This window comes from Oncorhynchus mykiss, chromosome 4 (assembly GCF_057628025.1).
Source record: "Oncorhynchus mykiss isolate SJ-2025 chromosome 4, ASM5762802v1, whole genome shotgun sequence".
Taxonomy (NCBI): domain Eukaryota; kingdom Metazoa; phylum Chordata; class Actinopteri; order Salmoniformes; family Salmonidae; genus Oncorhynchus; species Oncorhynchus mykiss.
The window spans coordinates 82,499,912-82,514,003 of NC_143025.1; the positions used below are offsets into that span (position 1 = coordinate 82,499,912).

At 43.4% G+C, this 14,092-nt stretch overlaps 1 protein-coding gene across 1 annotated transcript; it reads left to right on the top strand.

Annotated features, from left to right (window-relative positions):
* Positions 1 to 1,157: 1,157 nt before the first annotated feature.
* Positions 1,158 to 13,540, top strand: LOC110522512 (uncharacterized). Its single transcript, XM_021600955.3, has 12 exons — positions 1,158 to 1,838; positions 2,572 to 2,723; positions 5,303 to 5,791; positions 7,498 to 7,571; positions 9,127 to 9,761; positions 9,960 to 10,053; positions 10,195 to 10,270; positions 11,400 to 11,439; positions 11,531 to 11,627; positions 11,743 to 11,859; positions 11,942 to 12,001; positions 12,281 to 13,540. The coding sequence occupies exons 2-12, from the start codon at positions 2,684 to 2,686 to the stop codon at positions 12,368 to 12,370; spliced, it is 1,812 nt and encodes a 603-aa protein (XP_021456630.2). The 5' UTR covers positions 1,158 to 1,838; positions 2,572 to 2,683; the 3' UTR covers positions 12,371 to 13,540.
* The last annotated feature ends 552 nt before the right edge of the window (positions 13,541 to 14,092 follow it).

The following is a 14,092-nucleotide window of genomic DNA, read 5'->3' on the forward strand; positions in this document are numbered from 1 at the left end:
GGCCAAGATAAAGCAAAGCAGTGTGACACAAACAACACAGAGTTACACATGGGATAAACAAAGCACAGTCAATAACACAATAGAAAATATATATATATACAGTGTGTGCAAATGTAGTAAGATTAGGGAATTAAGGCAATAAATAGGCCGTAGCGGGGAAGTAATTACAATTGAGCAATTAAACACTGGAGTGATAGATATGCAGAAGATCATGGTGCAAGTAGGGATACTGGGGTGCAAATGAGCAAAAATAATAATAATATGGGGATGAGGTAGTTGATAGAATGTCTGTTACTTCCTGATGTTGCACACAGCGTTCAGCCAGGGGTAAACAGACTGCTACAACCTGATTGGCTGAACATGAGGCAGTACCATTAGCCAGTGTACTCTAGCATGGTGGTGTAAATTGTTTTATTAAGACAGTACTCATATTTTTTTATTTTTTTTGTTGTAAAAATGAATAAAAACTTTTTGGTGGCGCAGTCCGCTAATAACAATGGTCTCACTGGTTGTGAGTTTTAATCCCACATGGGCTGGATATCTTTTTTCTTCTTCTTTTAACCCTTTATTTACAATATTCATCCCGTGCAAAAACTCTGTTATAATTCTGAAAAGTGAAAACATACCTGTGAGAAGGGTTGCCCTGGTAGTAGTTTTTTTTATACAGTACCTAAAACCAATCTGTGCTTTAATTAGACCATTGGAAAAAAGACTACTGCATAAACACTGCAATGCGTGTTGGATTGAATTGAGCCCATAATCTTCCATTTCTAGGCGATGATTGCACTTCTCTTCCCAAAACAATACCGCGAAATATTTTGGGGAAGCGCCCAGCAAGTGGGATAGATGTCAGGAACTCGGCGCATATCGCTGTGAGCTAACTGTTCACAGCCATAAATGCATGCGATGCCCATAATTGTATTATCAGAATATGCCAGTGGACGTCTGGTAAATATGCTTTAGAGAGAAAGTGTTGGGATCAGGTTCAACTACATTTACCCACCTCAAAATGAATATTTTTGCACAATTTCTTCCACCCACAACATCTCACCTGAATGCATTTATTTATTTTTTACATTTGTAGGGGTTGGGCAAAGGCTGAAATTGGGGTTGAGGGTTAGTTTCAGTTTTTAAGAAGAGAGATTATCGAAATAGGCGGGATTTATGATTTATGTACGAGCCGGACGCGGGGGACAAGAGAGAGACGCAATGACAAACGACGTAAAAGGATAATAGCGCCGTTCAAAGGTTGGTTGGGCCAAGTAAAGGTATATAGTCAGAGACCCCCGGGAAATCCTATAGGTCCCTTCGTTGATCTAAAATACTTGGAGAATCTCTTGAAGAAAAACTGAACTTCCTTCAGGAAAAATAAATGTATTCTATTAAATAGGTTTACGCTACCTTCTCTGCCAAATGATATTTACATCGGAACTTCCAACACGAGCTACTGAATGTATCCTAGGCATCTGTCATTATCAACTTGAATTTAATCCAAATTCATGATATTCTCCTCGCTCAACACTTCTGGACGTTGAGCTTTTTATACACACATTCATAGTTAAATATATCCAGTGTTCTAGGATACAATTTCTCACAGTAGGACAGTAGACTGTCTCCGTCTGTCTCGCAGTTTGCCGCATCGTTTCTTCCAAGCAGGTTCCACAATTATCTTTCTCCGCTCATACTACATAACGTTTCAACAGCAGGAAACAGCCCCCCAAACCTGTATCAGACTATTGAAGACGGAGAAAAATGCGGCGATGAGGAAAGCTGAGAAGATAGACTAAAACAGTATTTATTGGGCGGTAGGCTACGTGGTCGTGGGAATATATATCAAGGTGGGTGGTTGATTACAAGAGAATACAGTGTTTGTGTTTGCCTGATTCCAATAGCTCGCACGGTGATATTTTTGTGCAGTGACTAGACACCGAGATAGTATGTGTATTTCTTGTCTTGTTATTGTATCCCTCTCGAGTGTCTAGTCTACCTTTACAGAACCGAGTTTATGCCATTAGTAACCGGTGATACTGTATATCACAGGGATTATTTTATTCAGGATCCGATGTGTAATGTCTGTAAATGTTCAGAGTTTTGCCGTAGCCTTATTAACATGCCTTACAAGTATTAGACACTAGTATTCGGAAGGTATTTTTTTCTGCAAGAACACACACACAATCAGTCCATAAAACTAAGCAGCTGCCTTTCCATTGATCAGGCTGGCCTAATCAATTTAACAACCTATTAATTCCACATTAAACCCTGGGGACTGTCAGGTTTTCTCCCTCTCATCACCTACTTGTGTTATTAATCTAATGCTACACTGGACACAGGGAGTCAGGCATGATGATGGTGAACATCCTGCAGGGATAAGCACATATACCAGCAGTCATCCCTGCTCAATTACCTTGCAGCATTTTAAGTTAAGCTCCCATCACTTGAGAAAAAAAACAAAAAACAACAACATTGTTTTCCACTGTAGTCAGGGTACCCACTCTATTAAAGGGGAATTTAGTAGTGTTAACCATATTTGTATTAAAATATGAATGGTCTGAGCTTTCTCTGTACTTCTAGGTGTATTATGCCCTATCCAATCTGCGGTGGACCTAAGAGAGAGCACCAGAGGGGAATGTGAGGGGTGCTGGGAAGCACAGTCACACTGCTGTCTCCCTGCACCTGCTGCATCATGGGTAACGTCGGTGGAAAGGACGGCCATGGACCTACAGGTTCCCTACATGAACGTACACACACACACACCTGGCTTGATGTTGAACGTCATGCATCCTACCTGCATCGTCTTCTCTTTTTCTGACACGCATCCCTCCCCTCTACGCCTGTTTAAAACCCTGGCCGTTCCTATCCTTTCTAGCTGTTTTCAGTATGCAGGAAACGGACTCAGACTGGGGTGAGAATATCTTACTGCATACTGTGTGTGCACCGCTAGTCACATGCAACACATCTGATAGCGTAATGAGGAGTCTGCAGAATTCTGCTGCTCAATGCAAGGACAGGGAGGGGGAACATGAGACGCTACAGTGCCTTGCTAAAGTATTCGGCCCCCTTGAACTTTGCGACCTTTTGCCACATTTCAGGCTTCAAACATAAAGATATAAAACTGTATTTTTTTGTGAAGAATCAACAACAAGTGGGACACAATCATGAAGTGGAAAGACATTTATTGGATATTTCAAACTTTTTTAACAAATCAAAAACTGAAAAATTGGGCGTGCAAAATTATTCAGCCCCCTTAAGTTAATACTTTGTAGCGCCACCTTTTGCTGCGATTACAGCTGTCAGTCGCTTGGGGTATGTCTCTATCAGTTTTGCACATCGAGAGACTGAAATTTTTTCCCATTCCTCCTTGCAAAACAGCTCGAGCTCAGTGAGGTTGGATGGAGAGCATTTGTGAACAGCAGTTTTCAGTTCTTTCCACAGATTCTCGATTGGATTCAGGTCTGGACTTTGACTTGGCCATTCTAACACCTGGATATGTTTATTTTTGAACCATTCCATTGTAGATTTTGCTTTATGTTTTGGATCATTGTCTTGTTGGAAGACAAATCTCCGTCCCAGTCTCAGGTCTTTTGCAGACTCCATCAGGTTTTCGTCCAGAATGGTCCTGTATTTGGCTCCATCCATCTTCCCATCAATTTTAACCATCTTCCCTGTCCCTGCTAAAGAAAAGCAGGCCCAAACCATGATGCTGCCACCACCGTGTTTGAAAGTGGGGATGGTGTGTGTTCAGGGTGATGAGCTGTGTTGCTTTTACGCCAAACATAACGTTTTGCATTGTTGCCAAAAAGTTCAATTTTGGTTTCATCTGACCAGAGCACCTTCTTCCACATGTTTGGTGTGTCTCCCAGGTGGCTTGTGGCAAACGTTAAACAACACTTTTTATGGATATCTTTAAGAAATGGCTTTCTTCTTGCCACTCTTCCATAAAGGCCACATTTGTGCAATATACGACTGATTGTTGTCCTATGGACAGAGTCTCCCACCTCAGCTGTAGATCTCTGCAGTTCATCCAGAGTGATCATGGGCCTCTTGGCTGCATCTCTGATCAGTCTTCTCCTTGTATGAGCTGAAAGTTTAGAGGGACGGCCAGGTCTTGGTAGATTTGCAGTGGTCTGATACTCCTTCCATTTCAATATTATTGCTTGCACAGTGCTCCTTGGGATGTTTAAAGCTTGGGAAATCCTTTTGTATCCAAATCCGGCTTTAAACTTCTTCACAACAGTATCTCGGACCTGCCTGGTGTGTTCCTTGTTCTTCATGATGCTCTCTGCGCTTTTAACGGACCTCTGAGACTATCACAGTGCAGGTGCATTTATACGGAGACTTGATTACACACAGGTGGATTGTATTTATCATCATTAGTCATTTAGGTCAACATTGGATCATTCAGAGATCCTCACTGAACTTCTGGAGAGAGTTTGCTGCACTGAAAGTAAAGGGGCTGAATAATTTTGCACGCCCAATTTTTCAGTTTTTGATTTGTTAAAAAAGTTTGAAATATCCAATAAATGTCGTTACACTTCATGATTGTGTCCCACTTGTTGTTGATTCTTCACAAAAAAATAAAGTTTTATATCTTTATGTTTGAAGCCTGAAATGTGGCAAAAGGTCGCAAAGTTCAAGGGGGCCGAATACTTTCGCAAGGCACTGTATAGGCTGGCCAAGCACACATCCTTATGGACCTGTCTGTGTGAATGCGCACTAGAGAATAAACTGGCATCCTCCAAGAGGCGCAGCCAACTGGCATCCTCCAAGAGGCGCAGCCAACTGGCATCCTCCAAGAGGCGCAGCCAACCGGCATCCTCCAAGAGGCGCAGCCAACCGGCATCCTCCAAGAGGCGCAGCCAACCGGCATCCTCCCAGAGGCGCAGCCAACCGGCATCCTCCCAGAGGCGCAGCCAACCGGCATCCTCCCAGAGGCGCAGCCAACCGGCATCCTCCCAGAGGCGCAGCCAACCGGCATCCTCCCAGAGGCGCAGCCAACCGGCATCCTCCCAGAGGCGCAGCCAACCGGCATCCTCCCAGAGGCTCAGCCAACCGGCATCCTCCAAGAGGCGCAGCCAACCGGCATCCTCCAAGAGGCGCAGCCAACCGGCATCCTCCAAGAGGCGCAGCCAACTGTGGTCTTCTTCTGTATTGTTTTTATAGACAGAAAATAGCTCAGGACAGCAGTTCTCTCTCGCTTTTCTGTTCCTCTTCATCTCTCCTCTTCCCTCCATCTCTTCCTTCCCCTATATCAGCTTTCTCTAATCCTCCCCTCTTTCTCTCCACTCCCTTGTTCTCTCTCCAGGATCTCATTTAGATCTGTTCCAAACTCCTCCCTCTTCCCTCTCTGATTCTGATCTGGCACCAGCCGCGGCTCAGCTGCTGCAGCAGGGGACACCGTCCTCCGGGACCACCCGGGGCATCGTCTGCCAGGGTGGAGCCTCCCCCATTTCCAACTGTAGACACACACTGTCCGTCCCCCCAGAATGGGCCGTGATTACAGTGGAGAGCAGAGTGTCTCCGCAGGGGACTGGGATTGAGATGGAAGGTGGAAGGCAGACAGTGCGGTGCTCTAACAGCCACACCAGCAGCCCTGTGTCCCCAGGCCAGCAGCCCCAGTTTGAGGGTAGCCCTTTGGAGCCTAGCTGGCAGGAGCGGGACAGTGGGATGGAGCCCCATGCAAGGCCAGAGCGAGCTGGGGAGGAGATGGCCCTGGCACTGTTTAGCCTTTTGGAACATCACAGGTCTGCACTGGGGCTCAGTCCAGGCCTGGACGCACCAGCAGGAGCAGCCGGTAAGGACTCTGCATCTGCGTGGCCATAGCAACCCAATCGGTTCATAATAGTTTGTTTGTCTTGTCTCTACTTAACAGAGAGTGCGTGCAGGTTCTTACAGTATGGACGGTGCCTTCAGAAAGTATTCATACCCCTCGTCTTATTCCACATTTTGTTAAACCCAAATTGAAATTGATTAAAACAATTCTAATCCATCTACACACAGTACCCCATAATGACAAAGGGAAAACATGTTTTTAGAAATGTTTGCAAATGTATTGAAAATGAAATGCAAAAATAGCTAATCACCCCCCGGAGTCAATACTTTGTATAAACACGTTTGGCAGCTATTTACAGCTGTGAGTCTTTCTGTGTAAGTCTCTAAGAGCTTTCCACACCTGGATTGTGCAACATTTGCCCATTTATTCTTTTCAAGTTCTTCAAGCTCTGTCAAATTGGTTGTTGATCAATGCTAGACATCAATTTTCAGGTTTTGCATGGATTTTAAAGTATACTGAAGAAAAATATAAATGCAAAATGTTGTGTTGCTTCCATGTTTCATGAGCTGAAATATAAGATCCCAGAAATGTTCCATATGCACAAAAAGTGTATTTCTCTCAGAAACGTGGGAACAGCTCTGGTGGACATTCCTGCATTCATCATGCCAATTGCATGCTCCCTCTAAATTTGAGACATCTGGCATTGTGTTGTGTGACAAAACTGCACATTTTAAAGTGGCCTTTTATTGTCCCCAGCACAAGGTGAACCTGTGTATTGATCATGCTGTTTAATCAGCTTCTTGACATGCCAGACCTGTCAGGTGGAAGGATTATCTTTGCAAAGGAGAAATGTTCACAAACAGGGATGGAAACAAATTTGTACACAAAATTTGAGAGGAAGAAGCTTTTTGTATGTATGGAACATTTCTGGGATCTTATATTTCAGCTCATAAAATATGGGACCAACACTTTACATGTTGCCTTCATATTTTTGTTCAGTGTACAATGTTGTTGAACCAACCTCAGTTTCTCCTATCACAGCCATTAAAGTCTGTAACTGTTTTAAAGTCACCATTGGCCTCCCTGAAATCCATGAGCAGTTTCCTTCCTCTCTGGCAACTGAGTTAAGGATGCCTGTATCTTTGTAGTGACTGGGTGTATTGATACACCATCCAAAGTGTAATTAATAACTTCCCCATGCTCAAAGGGATTTTTGATGTCTGCCTTTTATTTTCACCCATCTACCAATAGGTGCCCTTCTTTGAGAGGCTTTGGAAATCCTCCCTGGTCTTTATGGTTTAATTTTTGTTTGAAATTCCCTGCTCCACTGAGGGACCTTACAATTGTATGTGTGGGGTACAGAGATGTAGTCATTCAAAAATATGATTATGAAAAATGTTAGCCACTGTTATTGCACACAGAGTGACTCCATGCAACTTATGTGACTTGTTAAGCACATTTCTACTCCTGAACGTATTTATGCTGACCATAGGGGTTGAATACTTATTGAGGCAATACATTTCAGCTCTTCATTTTTTAAATTAATTTGTAAAAATGTCATAAAACGTCATTCAACCTTGACATTATGGGGTATTGTGTGTATGTAGTCCAGTGACAATATATCTCGATTTAATCAATTTTGAATTCAGGCTGTAACACAACAACATGTGGAAAGAGTCAAGGGGTGTAAAATACATCCTGAAGTTTACTGTATGTTTGTGTGTCAGAGCTGCTGAGGCGGTTGCTGGTGGAGAGAGAGGAGCTGGTCGAGGAGGTGCGCAACTTGAAGGACACACTGAGGGTGAGTCAGACGCTCCTCCTTCTCTTCCCGACTGCATTCCCTATACCTCTCTCTCCCACTGCATTCCCTCCCTCTCTCTCGGTCACTGCAGAGACGGGCAAAGAGGAGGACATTTTAAGACCACACACAAATCCATCCTTATTACTTTGATGTGGATTGCTTTTTCCCTTCTCTACCCTGTACTGTACTATGTTAGATATTTTAGACTTCACACTGCTTATCACTGGCTCATGTACACTAGTTCTTACACCATGTTTGCAGATGGTGGAGGCCAACAGCGATACATATTCCGTAACAGGACATTTTAGGAAAAGAAGTCAAAGCCCCATCACATTTTTGAACCACTGATAAGCTTGCTTAGGTTAGCACAAATATTGAGAAACCCTGCCTTCCACAAACCCTGCAACTAGCCTGAACATTGCACTTACTGCCTGAATGAAACGGAAATATTTGTGCTAACCTAAGCACGCTTATCAGTGGTTAAAAAATGTGATGCACTTTGACTTTATTTCTAAGATGTTCTGTTAGAGAATATGTATCGCTGTTGAACTCCATCTGCAAACATGGTGCAACAACTAGTGTACATGAGCCAGGGATAAGCAGTGTGAAGGCCCTGCCATATGGGAGTTTGTCCCTCAATCTCTATATTACTGTCATTAACTGTACACAAGGAACATTGCAGGCATTCCTGGCATATCTTGTTTATGCGTTCACCTGAATTGGGTTGGCTAGTTTAGCTAAAACAGGTTCTGAACTTGGTAACCTATTGATTTTTTTTTTTACTTGACTAAAGCAAAGTCCCTGCTTGTCAGACATGTTTTCTGTAGACTGTATCAACAGCACTATAGATTTTCTGAGACAGTGACAGGATGTATGCATGTCTTTCTGCTGGCCTGGATATACAATTATACATCTACTTCTCACCTGCAAGTTCCTCTGTCTCTTCTTTATGATAGTTTTTCTGATGCAATGTTTTTTTTTCTTCTGATGTATGGTTCTGGTTTGAGTGTACAGGATCTTTAACTCTCTCTTCTCTGTCTGGTTCTCCTCTCTCTCTCTGTCTGTCTCGTTCTCTCTGTCTGGTTCTCTCTCTCTCGCTCTGTCTGGTTCTCTCTCTCGCTCTGTTTGGTTCTCTCTCGCTCTCGCTCTGTTTGGTTCTCTCTCGCTCTCTGTCTGGTTCTCTATCTCGCTCTCTTCTCTGTCTTGTTCTCTCCCTCGCTCTCTGTCTGGTTATCTTTCTCTATCTGGTTCTCTCTCTCTGTCTGGTTCTCGCTCTCGCTCTCTGTCTGGTTCTCGTTATCTGTCTGGTTCTCGCCTTCGCTCTCTGTCTGGTTCTCTCTCTCGCTCTCTGTCTGGTTCTCTCTCTCGCTCTCTGTCTGGTTCGCGTTCGCTCTCTGTCTGGTTCGCGTTCGCTCTCTATCTGGTTCACTCTCGCTCTTTCTGGTTCGCTTTCGCTCTCTGTTTGATTCTCTCTCGCTCTGTCTGGATCTCTCTCTCTGTCTGGATCTCTCTCTCTGTCTGGATCTCTCTCTCTCTCTCTCTCTCTCTCTGGCAGACTGAGCGAGCTGAGTGGCTCCAGTTCCAGTGTGATCTACAGGTGGCAGTGTCTGTGGCCGACCGGCTGCGCGTGGAAGCGGAAGAGACTCTAGGCACGCTCAGAGAGAGCCATGGGAATGTGGAGGGCCAGCTGGACCAGGCCCAGTGCAGACAGCAGGACACGGACAGGGAGCTGGAGGGCCTGAGGGCTGAACACAGAGAGGCCTGTCACAGATTGTCTGCTCTCACCATGGAGCACCAACAGACTAGGGCTGAGCTGGACACACGGAGACTCACACTCAGGGAGAGCGAGAGGGACTCACTGAGGGAAAGAGAGAAGGACTCACACAGAGAGATAGAGGGAAGAGACACGGAGGGAGAAGACACTAGTGAAGACATAAGCACGATGGAGGCACTGGATGGGAGGAAAAGAGAGGATTCAGAAAGAGAAGTGGAAGGAGAGAAAAGGGTGAAGAGTGAGGGAGAGGATGTTGACATGGGAGGGCAGTTTCCCAAGGAGCTTGTTAGAGGAGGGGAGAACTTGCTCAAAGTGAAGGGGGTGGCGGAGGCGTACCTACGGAATTTGGCAGCCGGGGAGAAGAGGTGCGGCTTGAGAGATTCACCAAGGATTGTGGTGATGTCAGAGCGTTCCAGGTGAGTGCCGCCTCATGCCCGTATAATGTACTAGCATTTCAGGGGTGAGGCATCTGTTTGTTGTTATCTGGAGCATGTAAGCTAGCCAGCCTGTGTCTCTGTAGGAGCAACCTTTGACCTTGTTGCGCAAGGCCATGCTATAGACACACATATCCTACATTTATCTGTGGCAACTAAAGCCTATCTTATCTGTTCCAGGAGCCTCTCTCGACTTCCCCTGCCCACTGACTCTCTCCCTGCACAGAATGGTAGCTCCCAGAACCCTACCAGTACAACACTGCCTCTCTATAAGGTAACACTAATATTGAACCAACAAGTTTGTTTTTGAAATGCTATCAGAAAGCCTGGACTTAAAATTCAAGGGTCCATTTTGGGATCAGTCATGCATGTATGCAGTATGTCCTGTCTGTCTCTTCTCTCTATCTCTTACTAGAAAGAAGAGCCAGCCAAAGGGAAAAGGATGGACCGCATACTGCAACGACAGGACAGCTGGTCTAGCTTCTATACAAGTGTGTGTCAATTCATTCATTAACTACAGTGCCTTCAGAATGTTTTCATACCCCTTGACTTATTCCACATTTAGTTGTTACAGCCTGAATTCCAAAAACAATTCTCACCCATCTTTTTTTAGAAATGTTTGCAAATGTATTGAAAATGAATTCTCATTTATATACACTACCGTTCAAAAGTTTGGGGTCACTTAGAAATGTCCTTGTTTTGAAAGAAAAGCTCATTTTTAGACCATTCAAATAACATCAAATTGATCAGAAATACAGTTTGGATATGGTTAATGTTGTAAATGACTATTGTAGCTAGAAACGGCTGATTTTTAATGGAATATCTACATAGGCGTACAGAGGCCCATTATCAGAAACCATCACTCCTGTGTTCCAATGGCACGTTGTTAGCTAATCCAAGTTTATCATTTTAAAAGGCTAATTGATCATTAGAAAACCCTTTTGCAATTATGATAGCACAGCTGAAAACTGTTGTCCTGATTAAAGAAGCAATAAAACTGGCCTTTAGATTAGTTGAGTATCTGGAGCAACAGCATTTGTGGGTTTGATTATAGGGTCAAAATGGCCAGAAACAAATAACTTTCTTCTGAAACTCGTCAGTCTATTCTTGTTCTGAGAAATGAAGGTTATTCCATGCGAGAAATTGCCAAGAAACTGAAGATCTTGTACAACGCTGTGTACTTCTCCCTTCACAGAACCGCGCAAACTGGCTCTAACCAGAATGTAAATTAGGAGTGGGAGGCCCCGGTGCACAACTGAGCAAGAGGACAAGTACATTAGTGTCTAGTTTGAGAAACAGATGCCTCACAAGTCCTCAACTGGCAGCTTCATTAAATAGTACCCGCAAAACACCAGTCTCAATGTCAACAGTGAAGAGGCGACTCCGGGATGTGGAGAATTTTTTTTTTTTAATACATATTACATTTTGAATTACTGCTGTAACACAACAAAATGTGGAATAAGACAAGGGGTATGAATACGTTCTGAAGGCACTGTAAATGAGTTAATCCACAACTGCTTTCTTATTACCTAGACAGTTGTACAACTGAATGCAATCAACTGAAATGTGTCTTCCGCATTAAAGTTACTGTGCTCTTGACTAATTGCTCATGTCCGGCAGAAAAACAGGAGGAGGACCAGAACGCAGACCCATTGTTCAGGTGAGTAGACAGGCCCTCTAGAGATACCTAAGAAATATGCCCAAATAAAGCCTTCTATCTACATAACTTTTGTCTGCTATCCACCTTCCAGACCTCAGGATGGTTTCAGCATGCTGCTGCGATGTCATGGAGGCTCCAGGCGGAACTCACTCTTGCGTTGGTGTCAAAGCCGCACCCAGGGCTATAAGGTCAGAAGTGGCCAAGTTTTCTAGAATAACTCAAGCTTACCATTCATATTTGTAAAACATCGGTCTGTATTCTGACCCATACAAACCTTAGATTTAAAAAAAAAATTTTTTACAGAATATTGAGATCACCAACTTCAGTAGCAGTTGGGAGGATGGTCTGGCTTTCTGTGCCGTGTACCACACCTATCTGCCCACACACATCCCCTACAGTAGTCTCAGCACAGGAGACAAAGTAAGAGGAATGCATACCCATTCACATACAGCACATACTGTTATATTGACCCTACAGTTAAGTCCTAACTTGTTCTGTGCAGAGCGAGAACCTGGACCTAGCCTTCCAGACAGGGGAGAGTGTTGGAATCCCAGCCACTTTGGTGAGACCCACATTTAAACTAACTGGGCTAACTACTGGGAATTTCACATGCATATTACTTGTACTAACACGTCACCATGAACATGGAACACAGCTGTTGGGAACATACGGTAGGGAGCTTGACTTGTGACTAAAATGTAAGGTGTCACTGATGTTTGTATTTGTGATTGGGGCCTTGCGTAGTACTCCTCAGTGGGCACCTTTGAATGAGAATAGAGTTTGTCCATGACGGAGAGTATGGAGTTATTATTCTTCAACAGTGTTTGTGTTTGCTTGACAGACTGTGGAGGAGATGCTGAGACCAGGTGGGCCCGACTGGCAGAGGGTCCTGGGGTACGTTGAAAGCATGTTTCGTCACTTTGAGATGTAAGGTCATTTCCCTTCTGGGTTCCATACCAAGCACTACGTCTAACTGGTCTGCCACCACCAGTCTGGTTATTTTTGTTGCATCATGAACTGGACTCTTGAGTGATATACCACTAGGGGGTTTAGGACTACTGTTGGAACGGAATTCTCCTTCAGCCTCACTCCTTGTGCAGAGGCTCCTGCTGCTGGCCATTTGTTGTAGGTGCACTGTGGATGGAGCTACTATGACCTGGGTCGATCTTGATTTCAGAAAGCGCTGACCATGGGGGTTTTGGGCTGAGAGCTGGGTTTTTTGGTACATACACAGTGATTGCACTAAATGAGGAGCCATTGGAAATGACCACAAGGAGAACCATAAATTAGGAAATTGTGGATATGGGAAGGATGTTACTATTTGCACCAGGAAAAATGAACAATGACTTTAAGTTCTTCACTTAGGGTTCTACTGCTGTTCACTCTGTTGTGCACTTATTTTGATGCCTTTTAATTTTATCAACAATATGAAGTCTGTCACAAGTTTTTAACTGGATGATTTGAATGTTATAGACACGCTCTCCCCATGTATCTGATTTTATACCCTTAGAAAACTCTTACCCGTTGTGATATTAATGTAGCCAGAAGTAGTATTTTAATGTCTGTATACAACCCAACTCAAAGCAGAAAAAAGGTCTGGACAACTTGAATGAGTTCATTCAATGGCATTGTGTGCATCACAACTGCAATCAACCAAGAGTGACTGCCTTTGAAAAAATGTGTGTACTGTGCTGTCTAACTAGTAATATTTTTAATGTACGTTTTGTTTGGAAAAACTTTTTTAAAATTTGAATTTAATTTTAAATGTAGTATGCAAACAGAAGTGCCATATGGTGGACTATCCAACAGAGGGACTTGTCTCCTGTTATGGAGTATGGGAATGAACTGTCATGAGGTTTTGTCTGATAATAGGAGCAACAATGAGGCCATATAAGTACTGGATCCTACAATGTTTGCTTGTCTCTGTGATTGAGGGAGAAGGTGAGAAATAAGAGTGATGTATTGTATGTGTCTCAAGTATAAATTGAGACACAGAGGCCCACCCTAAACAGTTTTACTGTGATAATGGTACTGTACGAGAATGATAAATGACAAACAGTTGCCAAAGCATTACTGCCATAATAAAGGTTGTTTTAATCTGTTTGTGTTGCTGTTTTCTTTAATTAAAAAAATGTCAAATTTGAGTTTTATATTAATACAATGTATCTAGCTGTGACAACTGAGATTGACATTTTATACAATAGCAGTATAAAATGTTTTATACCCAAAAAATCATTGTCCTCTCAAACAGCAATTAATGATATAAATGACAAGTCAAAACCAAAACCATGGTCAGTGCTTGTGTTTCTGACAGTGTTTTCATTTCAACCAATAAAGATGTGCTTTGTGTGTATTATCTCAGGACATTAGAAATAAGGTAACCTATTCACTCTCACCTAAGACTGAATGAAAATATCATGAGCTGAATTCCAGGTTTGCACGTACTTGATGAAAGTACAGTAACATTTTGTAGATGTCCCTTCTGGAAAAACAAGGCAGTCCACAATAAAATAGTTTGCGAGGAGGCTGGGATTGCACCACCAATGGGTGGAGTGGACAGAGGAGGCAGGAGAAGAGACCCCAGTTTGACTGATATGGCTGCTATCTCTGGATCCTGAGTTTCATACATCTTCACCAGACGGGCAAATTTAAG